This window comes from Crinia signifera, chromosome 2 (genome assembly GCF_055691185.1).
Source record: "Crinia signifera chromosome 2, ASM5569118v1, whole genome shotgun sequence".
Taxonomy (NCBI): Eukaryota; Metazoa; Chordata; class Amphibia; order Anura; family Myobatrachidae; genus Crinia; species Crinia signifera.
The window spans coordinates 323,717,089-323,732,599 of NC_139218.1; the positions used below are offsets into that span (position 1 = coordinate 323,717,089).

Here is a 15,511-nt window from a genome sequence, read left to right on the forward strand (position 1 = left end):
CGAATGGAAGCAACCATGGTCCGCCCCCCACCCGCAGTGCTGTGTACGAGCGGCTGGCAAATAAGCAATTAGCGGTGGCCGCACGCACAATGTGGCTGCACATGCACATAAAAATTGATACGCATGTGCAGTTGCGAAACATCGCACTTTGAGGTGCCCGATAAATAAATACTTATAATTATAGTTATAAGAACTGCAGAGACTACAGCTATTAAGTAATTATCGCAGAACTGTCGCGTACACAGGAGGCAGATATTTTGAGGTAAAAATCGATGTTTATGAGCATGGAGCATAATAATCACTTTCGTTCGCACTGGCCCAATATTTTTCGTTTGAGCAGACGCATTTCTGTGCATGTGCAGAAGCTGGGTGCGTGCGGTCATGGCGAACAAACTGTTCGCTGGGTGCACACACCCAACCTTGCGGCCGGTGGGCAGGGGTACTCGCCCATGGGAATGCCCAGCATTTCATTGGAATCACCGGATGTCAATTGCCCGCCCATTTCACGAGAACGTACACGCATATAAAAGTCACTTCATATATGCGTGTGCGCAGCACATCTTTCGATGGTCGGCGACCATGGAAAGATTTGGGAGGTTCCCACTGGCATGTGAATGTATGTATATGTGAATCATCCATTCGCATGCCATGCGAACGTAGGGGGCCTTGTGAATGATGGACCGGCTTGCCACCATTCGCAGGGTGGGTCCTGGTTGACTCGCAAGGATGCAAACTTGCATCCGAACGAATCAACCAGAATAAGGGCCAGATGTACTAAGCTTCAAAAGTGATAAAATGGAGAGTGATAAACAACCAACCAATCAGCTCCTGCCTGACATTTGTCAAATACAGTCTGTGACATGTCAGGCAGGAGCTGATTGGCTGGCTGTTTATCACTCTCCATTTTATCACTTTTGAAGCTTAGTACATCTGGCCCTAAACCTCTTAAGGTGGTCATACATCAGAAAGATATTGTACCCAATCATACAATCTCAATTGATTGTAAGATGGATTGTATGCAGATTGTGTGCACATCTTGTGTACACAATCATACAATCATGCAGCAGATGGATTGTATGACTGATTGTATGATGGATTGTATGCAGATTGTGTGCACATCTTGTGTACACAATCATACAATCATGCAGCAGATGGATTGTATGACTGATTGTATGATGGATTGGGAGTAGATTGTGTGTCCAAAAACCACCAAGGGATTTCAAAGGAAATTGTACACAATCATGAGTGCAATCGATCTTAAGATCGATCTTTCTGATGTATGACCAGCTTTAGTTTCCGGTTGACTCAAACACAAAATGGTCGCCGTCACTGTTAATCGGTGACACTATAAGCAACTATGGTCTAAAAACCCTAAAACCTGGAGAAGGTTTTATAATGTTTCCCACAGCAAAAGACCTGGACACATAAATATGCACAAAATACATAATATTCAAGCACACGTTGGGCCATAGCATATGTTTTACATTACAAGCACATGGAATGTGTGAGCAAAGAGAGTCCTGTAACATTATCAGGGGCCCTATGTGCAGAAAGTGAAACTAAAAGGCAGCCAATGTCTCGCTTAGCTATGACCATTTTTTTTATCAATACCAGTAGAGAATTTGGGCTGGGGAAGGATAAACCTGGAGTAAATGGCCATCATTAGTATTTCTCCCTTGCCTTGGCAGTACAGAAGCTGCCTGGTGTATTGCCACCGGCTTCTGTGCATAGGAGTATGAGTGCTGCTCCCTGCTAGCCGGGGATATGGGAGAGTGCTGCTGCTGGCTGGGAGTGAGAGATGTGGGACTGTGTGTCTCTGGCTGAGCTCCTGATCTGTGCTGATTAACTCCTGAGGTATGCCAGGAATCCCTGCACTGGAACAATGCGCCTCCCAGCAGCAGGACAAACCCACGTGGAGGGAGCCACAAAGGGGACGAGGAGGAGAAGGAGGAGGTTCATCGACCTCACTACTATCCCCTCCAGCGTCCACCCACACCGGCCCCGGCACCCCCGCGCTGCCCGCCAAGCCCACCCCTGGCAGACTCTCAGAGGGAAGCATTGCTGCAACAGGCGTGGCCGGCCTCCTCCTGCAGGATCACCCGCTGTTGGGACAGGCCGCGCTGGGTGGGCAGGGACTAGTGGAGCCAGACCCAGCCTTTCTCTTTTTTGTTAATGAAAGTTCCAGGAACATTGTCTTCCTGCCCTTCCACTGGCTCCAATAGCGACAACAGCCCCGATCTGACCCTTATACTATACAATACCATACCAGTGACGGCGGGGGCAGAGCCATAGGACGGGCGGTGCGGGGGGCATCTGGGCATTTGCAGGGGCACTGCCACCACCGGCCTGGGATTCTGTACAGCACAGGATGATCTTTTCCAGTGTGCCCATGAGGCTACCCTCCGGGAAACTGGTGAGCACTTTGTACCGGCCCGCGGTGGGCACTGTTGGCATGGACGGGGTGAGTGCGTGTGTGTGGACGGCTTTGTTGGCAAGGACGCAGCAGTGTGTAGCCGGTGGGTGAGCGAGTTACCATGTAACCCATTCATTCCCAGGACGTCCGGGCACACACATTCCCAGGCACGTAGACAAGTGCTGAAATGCTGCACATACAACTGGTCTCCAGAACAAATCAGATAGACTCCATACATACATATATATATATATATATATATATATATATATATATATATATATATATATATATATATATATATGTGTGTGTGTGTTAATATTGTGATGAGCAACTGTATAATAAATCTGCTTTTATTGTAATATTGTAAGGGATGCGGTAATAGCCTATAGTACCAGTGCAAACTGTTAGCGGGCACTGCTTAAAAAGCATGCAAACTTATATTGTGATAGCGGACATATATGTTGTAGATTGCTAGCTCCACTATCTGACCTATATTTAAGATCATAATTGTTTTCTTGTTTGTGTTTTTTTTTTCTGCCATTGTGAATACTGAGCTTTTATTTGCACCATGTATGTACATTGGGTGAACAATATATACAGTGTTTCAATTGTGTCTGCATTATGCGCCTCATTTATAAGTGGACACAATGATGTTGTATGGAGCAATTTTTTTGCAATTGCGCATGTGCTGCAGCGATTGGTGGGAGATAATGGTGGAATAGTGGCGCAAACGCAGGCCTGTTGCAAAACTTTGTGAGCTATTGCGACTGCAATCTTGTACGCAGCTAAAAAATGGCTCATGGTCTTGCTCTAGGTGCCATGCTGTACATCCATAGGCCAATGTGTGTCCATTGATCACATATGTGATTACTACTACAGTATCTACAGAGCATGAGCAGCATTACAGCTGTGTATGCCGAAAAATGCGCTCTGGGACCTCTTGCATCCCGCTGGTGAGGTGTCGCAGTACAGTCCCATTGTAGGTAATGGACTAATGCCATCTGTAGTTTTGGTATATTTTCATTGCAGAATTCATTAATAAATAGCCACCTAGATAACCCACTGGAGCGCTAAGTTAGGCACTGCAAACCTGTGGCTCTCAAGCTGTTGAGAAACTACAAGTCCCAGCATGCTCTGACACAGTTTTTCTATTATGGATTGCCAGAACTGTGGCAAAGCATGTTGGGATGTGTAGTTTCACAACAGCTGTAGAGACTCAGGTTTGCCAGGCCTGCTCTAAGCATCTGGATGATAATTCCAAATCTATAGGTGGTGCCCTATGCGAATGTGTGACCCCACCTATGATATCATTCTTATGAAAGTCACATTTTATACCAACCACCTTTTCAGAAAAGTAAACAGAAACAATTATGCACAGTTCACTTTTACCTTTCTTCTCAGTCCATTGTAACTGGGTAATAATTATTCTACTAAACACGTGTCTTTACTCAGGCCCCAATAACTATGTAAGGATAGATGGATTGTTATGGGTTACCCAGGCATGACATGCTGCTAATGATCCAAGTTGTTCATGTGTGTTATTTTTATACACTTAAGAGGCCTTTTTGCTGATTAATGCTTTATTTATTTATTAACAGTTTGTTATATAGCGCATACATATTCCACAGCGCTTTACAGAGAATATTCACATCAGTCCCTTCCCCAGTGGAGCTTACAATCTATATTCCCTACCACATGTACACGCACACACAGATATTCTAGGGTTAATTTGTTGGGAGCCAATATATTTGTAGTTTACCAGTATATTTTTGGATTGTGGGAGGAAACCGGAGTATCCGGAGTAAACCCACGCAAGTACAGGGAGAATATACAAACTCCTCAGCAGCAACGCTAACCATTACACCACCCGTACTGCCCAACTTACCTGCGGCAGTCCATACATTTACACTATAAAAGATTTCAGGATATTATATAGTCTATAATCATGGAACTGCAGCAATTCTTTCAGTGTACATCGCCGCAGGGATAACCGTTAATCATGATTATCCCCATTAGTTTCTAAATGTAACGCCCTCAGCACAGATGCACAGGATGGGGCTGGGAAATGGGCAATCTAAAAAATGTTTTAGTTTTTTTTCCTGGGTCAGGGTATGGATTACGTTACCCAACATCCTCTTGTCCGCATCGTGGCATTTAACAGTGGTGTCGCTATGGGGATGCGGATCAACCCAGGTGTCACCTGCTCAGTGACTGGATAGGGGTGCAGCACTTAGCTCCTGTCACAGTGCAGATATATAGTCTAAAGGTTCATACACATGGGGCGATTCCAACCCTATTTCATAGGCGATCTGACGAGAAATGAAGCACGGATCGGTGCGGGGTCCCCTCTCCATCGCCTGCAGAGATCTATCCTACTAAGATCACAGTGTTTTAGGCTAAACCCTGCTCAGCACAGATCACTCAGCACACATCGCGGGTGCATCGCATGTGTGCAGCAATGTGTGCTAACTATCTGTGCTTAAACACCTAGATCAGCATGGGGCTCAACACCCCTATCAGCCTATCATCTCTATGGGGCCGCCCCCTTCCTGTGAGGCCACACCCCTTTTTTGTCACAAAGCATAGTGATGCCTCTGCATTTAGGGGATTATTCTGGTTCACTCACAAAGTCACAATCACTCTCTAATGGACAAAACCATATGCACTGCAGGTGGGGCTGATGTAACATGTGCAGAGAGAGTTAGATTTGGGTGGGGGGTGTACATCAAACTGAGATCTATATTGCATTGTAAAAATAAAGCAGGCAGTATTTACCCTGTACAGAAACAATAAAACACCCAAATCTAACTCTCTCTGCACAGGTTACATCAGCCCCACCTGCAGTGCACAGGGTTTTGTCCATTAGAGAGTGATTGTGCCTTTCTGAGTGAATCAGAATAACCACCTTAGTATCCATTGAACAGCGGAGTTGTGATGCTTTTCCATGTTATGGGAAGCACGCAAAGAGAAATGCTTGTGCAGAAACGGAAGTCACACCTTGATGTGATAAAGAAATAAACCACGTGCTATGTACTTTACGGTGAAATATGTGTAATTTGGTAAATAAAATTTGTTTATTTAGTTACTGAGTTTTTTTTTTTTAAATCCCTGTTTCCCTACCATACCTTGTACTAAGCCTTGGAGAGTGATAAAGTGTAGTGAGAGATAAACTACCAGCCAATCAACTCCTGCCATTTTTCAAAACCCAGCCTGTAACATGGTATTTAGTAGATGATTTATCTCTTTCCACTTTATTGCTTTCCAAGGCTTTGCACATCTCCCCTCCAGGGACAGAACTAGCGGTAACTGCTGTTATTGTGGGGTTATTGAAGGAGTCTTTCACATTGACTCTTTCTGGGAAACTGACACTGCGCATGTGAGTTACTGGAGCTGGACGCAGGCTGGGGGAGAGTTAATGTAAGATCCCTCTCCTCCTTTAATGCCACTGTAGACATAAAGCAGTATATGCCACCATAGGTTCAGAATAATAATGGAATCTGAGGTCTGCAGCCATCAATGTGCAGGAGATTTCTGTGAAACACTATTAAGAGAATTGTGCCTAATTTGGAACTAATGTTTGATGTCTTCACAATGGCTCGCTAGTGTATACAATATCTCATAAGTGTATGGGCACCATAAGATATAGATATATATATAGTAATACAGGACATGGATATTGAGTTAGTTTTCCATTGCCCTGAATACAGTTCCACACAGTGACGATTACCTTCAGAATGAAGCAAATATTTGATGCTATATGCCCCAGTTTTATGTATGCTCTGTCCAGTGCTTTGGAGCACTATAAAGATCAGTAAAGCCAAAAGCTTCAGTAAGGTATATTTGCCATCATTGATTCTCTGTAAATGGATATTTATTTGTTGCTTCTGCCCATTTGTCCATTTTGTTGGGTTCACTCCCTCCATAGTTACTTAAGAACTGGTGTTGGACCTCACTATGATCAAAGCTATGGAGGAGACTTCTGTACTGGATGACTCTGTGTTAAGGTCCATACACACTGGGCATTTTTGCCAAGCGTGTATGGACCGCAATGATCGTTGTCATCACTGGGGGGAAAGACGCTCATTGCATACACACTGATCGCCTTTCCCCCTACCCAGCGCTGTCAGCGGTGGGCGAGGGCTTTCTATTGCGCAAGCCATCCACAAAGCCACTCATCCGCTGGTAATACCGGCGAATGAGCGGTGGCAGCCGGCAGCTATGATGTGGGAGCATGCAGCAGTGCTCACCGCTCATCACTTCCCTGTACAGGCTGAAAGCCGCTCAGACGAGAGGAATGGACGGCTTTCACATGAGTCGCCCAGTATGTATGGGCCTTTAGGGAGATTATAAAAAATGATCAAGAAAATGAAACGAAATGCTGGAGCTTTTCTACATTATGTTAATTCCTTTAGGTCCATGATGGCAAACCTTGACACTCCAGATGTTGTTGAACTACACATCCCAGCATGCTCTGCATCAAATTTAGCATGGCCAAAGTAGCAAAACTGAAGCCAAGCATGCTGGGATGTGTAGTTTAAAAACATCTGGAATGTCAAGGTTAGCCATCAAGGTTATAGGTAGTCGCAATTCAACAACACAATTTTGGTTAAATGTAATTTAATTCCAGATAATGAAATCCATGAAGTTAGTACATCTCGGATTAGTGATTGTTGGGTGGACCCCCCCACTCCCATAGTTGAATGATGAGTAAATAAAACCCAACATATGATTCGCTCTAGAACAATGAATGAGAAACCTGTTATACTTTATATGTCATTCACATTATTGAAAAGAGTGTCACCCTCCTGCGTACATTCTAGAACTTCCTTGTCTTTAGTCAACATGCTAGTAATTGAGAAGTCTAGCTTCGTGACGAAAGTGATGTGTTCAGAAGTTTTTTTATACATCTGCTTATTTTCCTGAATTCTATTCTAATAATACTGTATGCTTCCTTTATATTTACTGAAAGCATAGACTACCCTGTACACACGGCGCGATTGAAGCCATTATTGCTGGGTAAATGGTCACTGAGCGACCATATCGCCAGTGGTTTTTGTGTTGCGGTAGATAAGCCGCTAGGAGCGCACGCCCGCATCCAGCCCTTAATGGTCAGTGGAGCATGCTCCTGGGCTGATGTTGAAGCTCCATGTGATCCATGTTTGATGCATCCTAAAAACGCTCCTTGATAAAGGTCTGATTGAGACCGAAACGTCGGGGCAGGATGATTGAATATATCTTCTTGGAATAAATTGTCTTATTATACTATTTACTCTCGATGGACTAAAGTATTGAATTTATTTGGAGAGTGTTCATTTCCCCTGCAGTCATCTGCTGGGACACTTGAACTATTTATGAGGCTGGGACACTTGAACTATTTATGAGGCGATATGGTTCACATATACACCTCTTTATGAACACCCCAACTGTTGTAATCCGATGGTGAGAGTGCGGTCTACCTGGACGTATATATATATTATATATATATATATAATTACTACTGTTTGAATACAATTTTTGAGGGGGTAGATTGGGAGTGCTGTCCCCGGTTGCTGGGAGGAGAGGGGTCACTGCGGCTGCTGAGGGGAGGGGGGTACCTGTCAGCCTGAGGTCGGAGCTCAGGTGCACTTGGATAATGTTTAGTATTACGGCTATTATTGACATCATTCAGATTTAGCAGGAAATCCGGTACTTGTTTCCTAGCACGGCCACACCGATTAAGATCGGGGTGGTCGTGCTGAAAAAAATCGGTCGGTCGCATCGCATGCGATTTGGTCGCATGCGATGCGACCGACCGATCCGACCGATTTTTGACCCGATTTTTTCATTAAATCCAATGTAAATTGGGTCCCTGGGACCCAATTTTACATTGGATTTAATGAAAAAAATTCCAAACCCCCCCAAATTGAAGCGTGTACACAGCGCCCCACGATAGACGGCAACCCGAAGCGTGGCGAGCGCAGCGAGCCCGCGAGGGGCGGCGGTACGCGTCCTCCGACCTTTTCATGCCCTACTATCCACTAGGGCGTGGAGTGAGAATAGAATAGTGTGGCGAGCGCAGCGAGCCACCGAGCCCGAAGCGTGGCGAGCCCCGCGAGGGGACGCGGATACCTTCACAGGTAATCGCGTCCCTTCGCGGGCTTCACAGTTGTCGGCGTCGCCACGGACACCTGTGAAGCCCGCGAAGGGACGCGTTTACCTGTGAAGGTATCCGCGTCCCCTCGCGGGGCTCGCTGCGCTCGCCACGCTTCGGGCTCGGTGGCTCGCTGCGCTCGCCACACTATTCTATTCTCACTCCACGCCCTAGTGGATAGTAGGGCATGAAAAGGTCGGAGGACGCGTACCGCCGCCCCTCGCGGGCTCGCTGCGCTCGCCACGCTTCGGGTTGCCGTCTATCGTGGGGCGACGACGGGGACATTTTTAATGTGAAATGGGTCATATTGACCCATTTCACATTTTTTAACATTTTTACACCATTTCAATGTTAAAAATTTTTTTAACATTGAATCCTATGTAAAAATCGGGTGCATCGCGTCGCATCGCGTCGGGACCAATGTTAATGGTCCCGACCGACGCGATGCCCCCGATATTTTACAGTTCCCGACAAGATTTCAATGTTAAAAATTTTTTTAACATTGAAGTCAATGCAAATATCGGGGGCATCGCGTCGGTCGCGTCGGGACCAATGTTAATGGTCCCGACCGACGCGATGCCCCCGATTTTTGTTTCCTAGCCGGCAAAATGGACCTGATTTCAAAGGAAATCGGGTCCATCGGGCTAATCGTGTCCCTTAATTAAGGGACACGATTAGTTACGATTGTGGCCGTGCTAGGAAACAAGTACCGGAAATCCTAATAACTGCTGCTCTGTTAAAGGTGGCCATAAATCTACAGATTGATTGTCAGATTGGGCTGGTTGGAACAAAAACCTGGTAATGGATGAGTGACAGTTTTTGGCAGTTTTCCAGCATTTCAAAGCAAATGGTCAACTGTCATTTACTGTCATCCATTACCAGGGTTTAGTTCCAACCAGCTTAATCAGACAATCGATCTGTAGATGTATGGCCAGCTTTACTTATGGACAATTCTTCTAATAGTAACACAGTAGAAAGTGAGAAATGTAATACAGTTGCAAAGATAGCACATAAAACCTTGTGAAAGCTACATTTACACATAATTACACAGCCTGAATGATAATGCACAATGTAACCCTGTATTGGTCTTTGCACTCCCTGTTATATTGGTTGCTATAGCTGTGTCCTAGCTTTGCACTGGGGACATCATAGCTGCAGTTAGAGAACAGCTGATCCTTGCTGTTCTTCACACACTGAATACTGACTTACCAGACAATGTCAAGTAAAAACAATCCACACCAAAACTGTCTTTCTAGTATAGAATATATGGTGTTGACTATGTACTATTTCCATATTAATTTCCTTAGTACAGTTACAATATCTTTACTATATTGCTTTAGTATCTGTTGATAGGTGCAGTACCATAAATGTGTACTGTGATGCATTCTATCAGGAGTCTGTTATAGTGGTATGCAATCAGCATTCAGGGTTACTGGCAGTCACAATACCAATACCAGCATGCTGACTACATGTGGGAATACTGACAAGGGTTAGGTTTGGGCACTAGGGGAGGACTTAGGGTGAGGTTGGGTGGGTGTTACAGTTAGGCTGTGTGGAGGGGGGTTAGGCAGTCAGGGGGGGTTAGATGGCAGGGCACAGAGTTATGTGGGGTACACACAAGGACGATGTGCATCGTGAGCGGGTTGTCAGTGTTTCTTCCGACCCGCTCACGATGATGCGGGGGGGCACGACCTGCTCACGATGTGCACCGTGAGCGGGTCCAATCCGATGGCAATCCACACCCGGGAGTATGGTCGTTCTTCAGATCCTACCTGCAGCAGGTAGGATCTGAAGAACGACCGACCGATTCACGGGGGCCGCGCATCGGATCGGTATCGGTCCACACCAGGACAGAAAAGGGCCCAATCACCACACAATCTACATCCAAATGGTTGGAATTGGATCTAGCCTTGCTCCTCCCCTGGCCTTGCTCCTCCCCTGGGCGTGGAAGGTCCTTTAGCCCACTACAATTTAGCATCTACCCTATAATGAAGCAGTCATATATCTCTCACTTCCTGAAGGGACGCTGCACTGTGATACATGTGTCAGCAACAATAGAAGTGGGTAGAGAGGACCAGTATTACAGGTTGGCCTCTGTAGTTATCCCCCACCCCCTGAAGAAGCAGAACCACACTTAATATTTTATTACAAATATATATAATATATTTTTGGGATGGGGGGGTGGGGGGGGGGGCGTGTTTCATTACTAGAGAGCACTAAATAAAAGGAATGGCTGATCGGTAGCTGTCTGTCTATATATGTTACAAAATATTTTTAATACAGTATGGAATAGTGAGGAACAGATTCCTTGTCTGATCCATTCCGTGTTCACCTAGGATGTTCTCTATTACCCCGTCCTTGCATGACCTCAGTACAACATGTAGATTATTATCACATTCCAACAGGATCTGAGATCACACCAAAATCTTAGTAAATCAAATTGGCATGCACACTGGCATTTGAAATGAATTTCTTAGCACTATTAGAAATGCATACAATGATTTTATTTTGCTAGTATATTTAAAATTTGCTTCTGGCAAATGTATTGCAATAGTGATATCCCCTATCATTCTATCATTCATGACAGTGGGTATATATCCTAAACCTACTTTCATAAGTAAACCAATAATGCTTTTTTTGTGTTATTCTTGGCAGTCAAATTATTTCAGTCTCATTATGTATTTACTAATAACTAAAACTCCTAAGTGATAAATAGTGAAGATACAGTGGAAGCTTTCCATATCCGCAATGCTGGGATCAGAAATATTTTGGATTTTTACGTATTTCGGAATATTTGCATACCATATTGCCATATCTTGAGGAGGGGATCCAAGTTTAACATGGAATGCATATATGTTTCATATACGCCTTATGCACAATCTGAAGGTCATTTTATACAATATGTTTAATCATTTTGTGCAAAAAATGAAGCTTGTATTTATACATTAAATGCATTTATGTTTCATATTCAACTTATTAACAAAGCCTGAAGGTAATTGTGTAATATATATATATATATATATATATATATAAGACCTTCGTTTGCGCTATTGTAAGCAGCTACTCTATAAGACCTCCCTGTTAGTCGAGGACAGTATCGATAGATAAAAAACAAGAAATGTATATAGAGAGCGCTGAATAAGAACCTCCACCTTAGTGTGTTATACAACAGTGGGCACAAATACATATATATATACATATAATAAAACTGTAATGGTTTGTCTCTACATAACAATTTTTTATACCCCTTTTACACCGAACAGGAAATTACCGGGTTAAAGCATTTTAACCTGGTAATTTCCTGAATGACACAGGTTTTTCTTAGGTGTGAAAGGGTCAATCTGCATCTTAAATTCAGGGTCGCAAACCCTGCTCTTTACCAGGGTTGGCGACCCGGGATTTCAGACCCGGGTTGACTTTCACACAGAAGAAATACCTGTGTTCAGCAAATTACCAGGTTGAAAAGCTATATCCCAGTATTTTCCTGCTTGGTGTGAAAGGGGATCAGACTGCACCTGGCAAAATGACGTGGCACTTTAAATGTTGGGTAATTGCCAGGTTGGAGGTGTGAAAGGGATATTAGAAATATGCTTCCAGGGACTGTTTATGAACTATAGAGACAACATTTTATGGGGGGAATTTTTGCCTGTTCCAGCATCACGCAAAAAGTACAGGATGAATTTGGATGGGGTTTGCAATCTTGTATAGCTTAGTGACCTATTTCAATGTAACATAAGAGAGAGGAGCAATAAAGGAAAAACCAGATGATTGACACTCTGGGGTAAATTTGTATTCTACTTCACATGTGATGTTGCTATGGGCAACCAATCAGAATCTACTTATTTATTTAGCACCATCTAAAAGATAGTAGACAGGAACTTGACGCCTTTATGCAATGGAAACCCAACCTAAATTGGTTACGGGATACCGCGTATACCCCTTATCCCCCAACAGTTTTCCTTTTTAATTTAAACTCCTGCGGTTTCCTGATTATTCAGACATGAGTCAGTGAGTTGTTTCCTTTGTATTATAGAGGGTTTGTAGTGTAATTGATGCCTAATCACCAATGCATTTCAATGTAAAATAAACGTCTTACAAGCTCACAAGTGGGGTGTGTCTGTGACATGTGTTTGGCCTATGTTTCTGTGACGTGTGTTTGGCCTATGTTTCTGCGTATGAACTGAAATATGCAGCTCTGCGTACTTTTTCCTAAAGAGCAAATGTATTATTTTTATTCAAAATGTGTAATGCCGGTAACATTCCCTGTGCTAATGCTTGCGTCCTCCTTTTGCGTGTGTGTTTCTTTTAAATGTGCTTTTCCATTTTGTAGTATTACTGTTTTATTTAATTAGAATAAGTAATAAGTAGGACTAATGCTTAACACTAACTTGTTCTTATTTTCAGTTTCCTCCATCTCTGAATATACTTTGCACAGTTTAAAATATTTAGTCTATGTAAATATATTCAGATATAATAGGAATAATTGGTTATATTTAAAGATGTAAAATAAATCAAAGCCTAATATCAACATTTAAAAAAACGATTTAAACCGAAAAAAGCCCCAAAAAGCCCTGTTTCATTTCCAGCACTGCTGTGTTCCCATTACGCACATATTATACCAGCCTGTGTTCCCATTACGCACATATTATACCAGCCTGTGTTCCTATCACACCCATATTATAAAAGCCTGTGTTCCCACCACACACATCAGCCTATGTTCCCATAACACCCATTATAACAGGCTTTGGGGTTGATTCAACTTTGTAAGCAATCAAAAAAGCACACAACTGGGCAAAACCATGCTGCGTTGCATGTGGGGCAGATTCAACTTGCAGAGATTTTGATTTGGGTGGGTACTTTTATTTCCATGCAGGGTAAATTTTGTCTGCTTTTGCATGTATTAGACAACTTTATTTTTACACTGAGATTTAGATTTCCTTTTTACCAATGTGGATTAAAGGGTCAACAGTCAGTAGAATGCAGCATGGCCCCCACTCCTCCTCCCGTCAGCATTGGCAAGCGTATGTGCTAAGGGTAGTGAATGATCTATGTGGCTGCATTATTATATTAGTATATAATATAATGTGCCTAAGTTTTCTCTGATCTGTTTAAATTCATGTACAGTATGTATACAGCTGGTTCCATTACTGTATCATCTTCTGGGCCTTTCCTTTGAGACTGATTCTTGTTTCATTGGCTCACGTAAGTGTGAGTGTACAGCCTAATATTGCAGATGTGTCCTCATATATCTAGCCTAAATACACCATGAAGCCCAAGATGAGCCACGTCTGGTGCAGCTCTGCTATTATCTGGCAGCTTTTCTTGTTGAAGATGTTTCTAATGCTGGGTACACACCAGGACGACTAGGGTCCGATCCCATCAATCTAGATCCAATTCCGACCGATTGGATGTAGATTGTGTGGTGATTGGGCCTTTTTCTGTCCTGGTGTGGACCGATACCGATCCAATGCGTGGTCCCGCGGGTCGGTCGGTCGGTCGTTATTCAGATCCTACCTGCAGCAGGTTGGATCTGAATAATGACCATACTCCTGGGTGCGGGTCACCATCGGATCGGACCCGCTCACGGTGCACATCGTGAGCGGGTCGTGCCCTCCGCGTCATCGTGAGCGGGTCGGAAGAAACACTGACAACCCGCTCCCGATGTGCATATTGAGCGGGTCGTCCTGGTGTGTACCCCGCATTTGTCGCAACACAATGTTCTAAATACTATCCAATTGTATAAACAGCAGAATATCATGTATTGGTGAAAGCAACATGTGAAACAATTGAGATAATTAAAATGTTAAGAATAACAGTGACCACCATAGTTTAAGCTGGGGATCCGTAACACATACCCACTGGCATAAAAAAAATCATGCTATAACAATCCCCTTTCACTTTAATAATAGTAATATCATGTAAAATGTTTGGATCTTGTGACCATATATCCACCTGTACTTCATGCATCTGTGCCCAGAAATAACAGCGATGCCTAAACATCTTCTGGATGCTGGCAGTAACTGTATTTCCCCTGTGTATTATTGCAGTGTTTGGCGTCTTCCAGTGAAGTGCCTAAAACTTTATTTTGTCTTTATTTTGCAGCAGACCTATGTTTCATCAGCACAGCATATGGCTCCTCCCAGCCCCAGCAATAGCAGCGGTGGTGGAGAAGGAGGAGGTGGCGGAGGCGGGGAACAGCTGAGCAAAACCAATCTGTATATCAGGGGGCTTCATCCCAGCACTACGGACCAAGACCTGGTGAAGCTCTGCCAGCCGTAAGCAGCATTTATTTCGCTATTGGGGGGTGGGAATGTAAAGTTAGGGTATTTAAAGCATAAATGTCTATGGCTTTGTGCTAAGAGTGGCCACAGACAGACTGCAAAGCAAAATATATGGGGGAGATGTATCAAGCCTTCTAGAGATAGTTCTTGGTGCTTTCTGCTTAGTTTTCTCGGATAACGTTGGCTTGCTAATTGACTCCAATGACTGGAGAGCTGGAAGACTAGATAATTGGCAATACTGCAATGACTACATTATAATCTGGGGTATCACCCCAAATATGGACATTCATCAAATTACAGATCTTTTGAATTTACCATGTCCACCTCTACACCACACCACAATGTGCTCACCTTGCTAATGGTATCTTTTTAGACTTTTTTTGGCTGTATATTTTTGGATTGTGGGAGGAAACCGGAGTACCCGGAGTAAACCCACGCAAGTACGGGGAGAATATACAAACTCCGCACAGTTAGAGCCATGGTGGGGATCGAACCCATGACCTCAGCGCTGTGAGGCAGTAATGCTAAACATTACACAATCCGTGCTGCCCCTGTAACATGGCAGGTAGGTGCTGATTGGCTGGCTGTTCATGCTCTATGTCCCAGTTTTAGCAGAATTTTACACGATTTGGTAGATCGGGCAGCATGGTATTCCCCATAAAAACCTATGGGAGATGTGGGTGC

At 43.8% G+C, this 15,511-nt stretch overlaps 1 protein-coding gene across 6 annotated transcripts in view; it reads left to right on the top strand.

Annotated features, from left to right (window-relative positions):
- Window positions 1–15,511, top strand: part of RBMS2 (RNA binding motif single stranded interacting protein 2) — a 105,376-nt gene that overhangs the window by 45,629 nt on the left and 44,236 nt on the right. For 2 of the 6 annotated variants that reach the window (XM_083169231.1, XM_083169235.1), the window contains exon 2: window positions 14,649–14,821. In XM_083169231.1, coding sequence (XP_083025357.1) covers window positions 14,649–14,821 — 173 coding nt within the window. Of the gene's footprint in view, window positions 1–1,985; window positions 2,462–14,648; window positions 14,822–15,511 lie in introns of those variants that run through there. The other 4 variants (XM_083169234.1, XM_083169230.1, XM_083169233.1 and 1 more) reach the window with 4 other exon arrangements.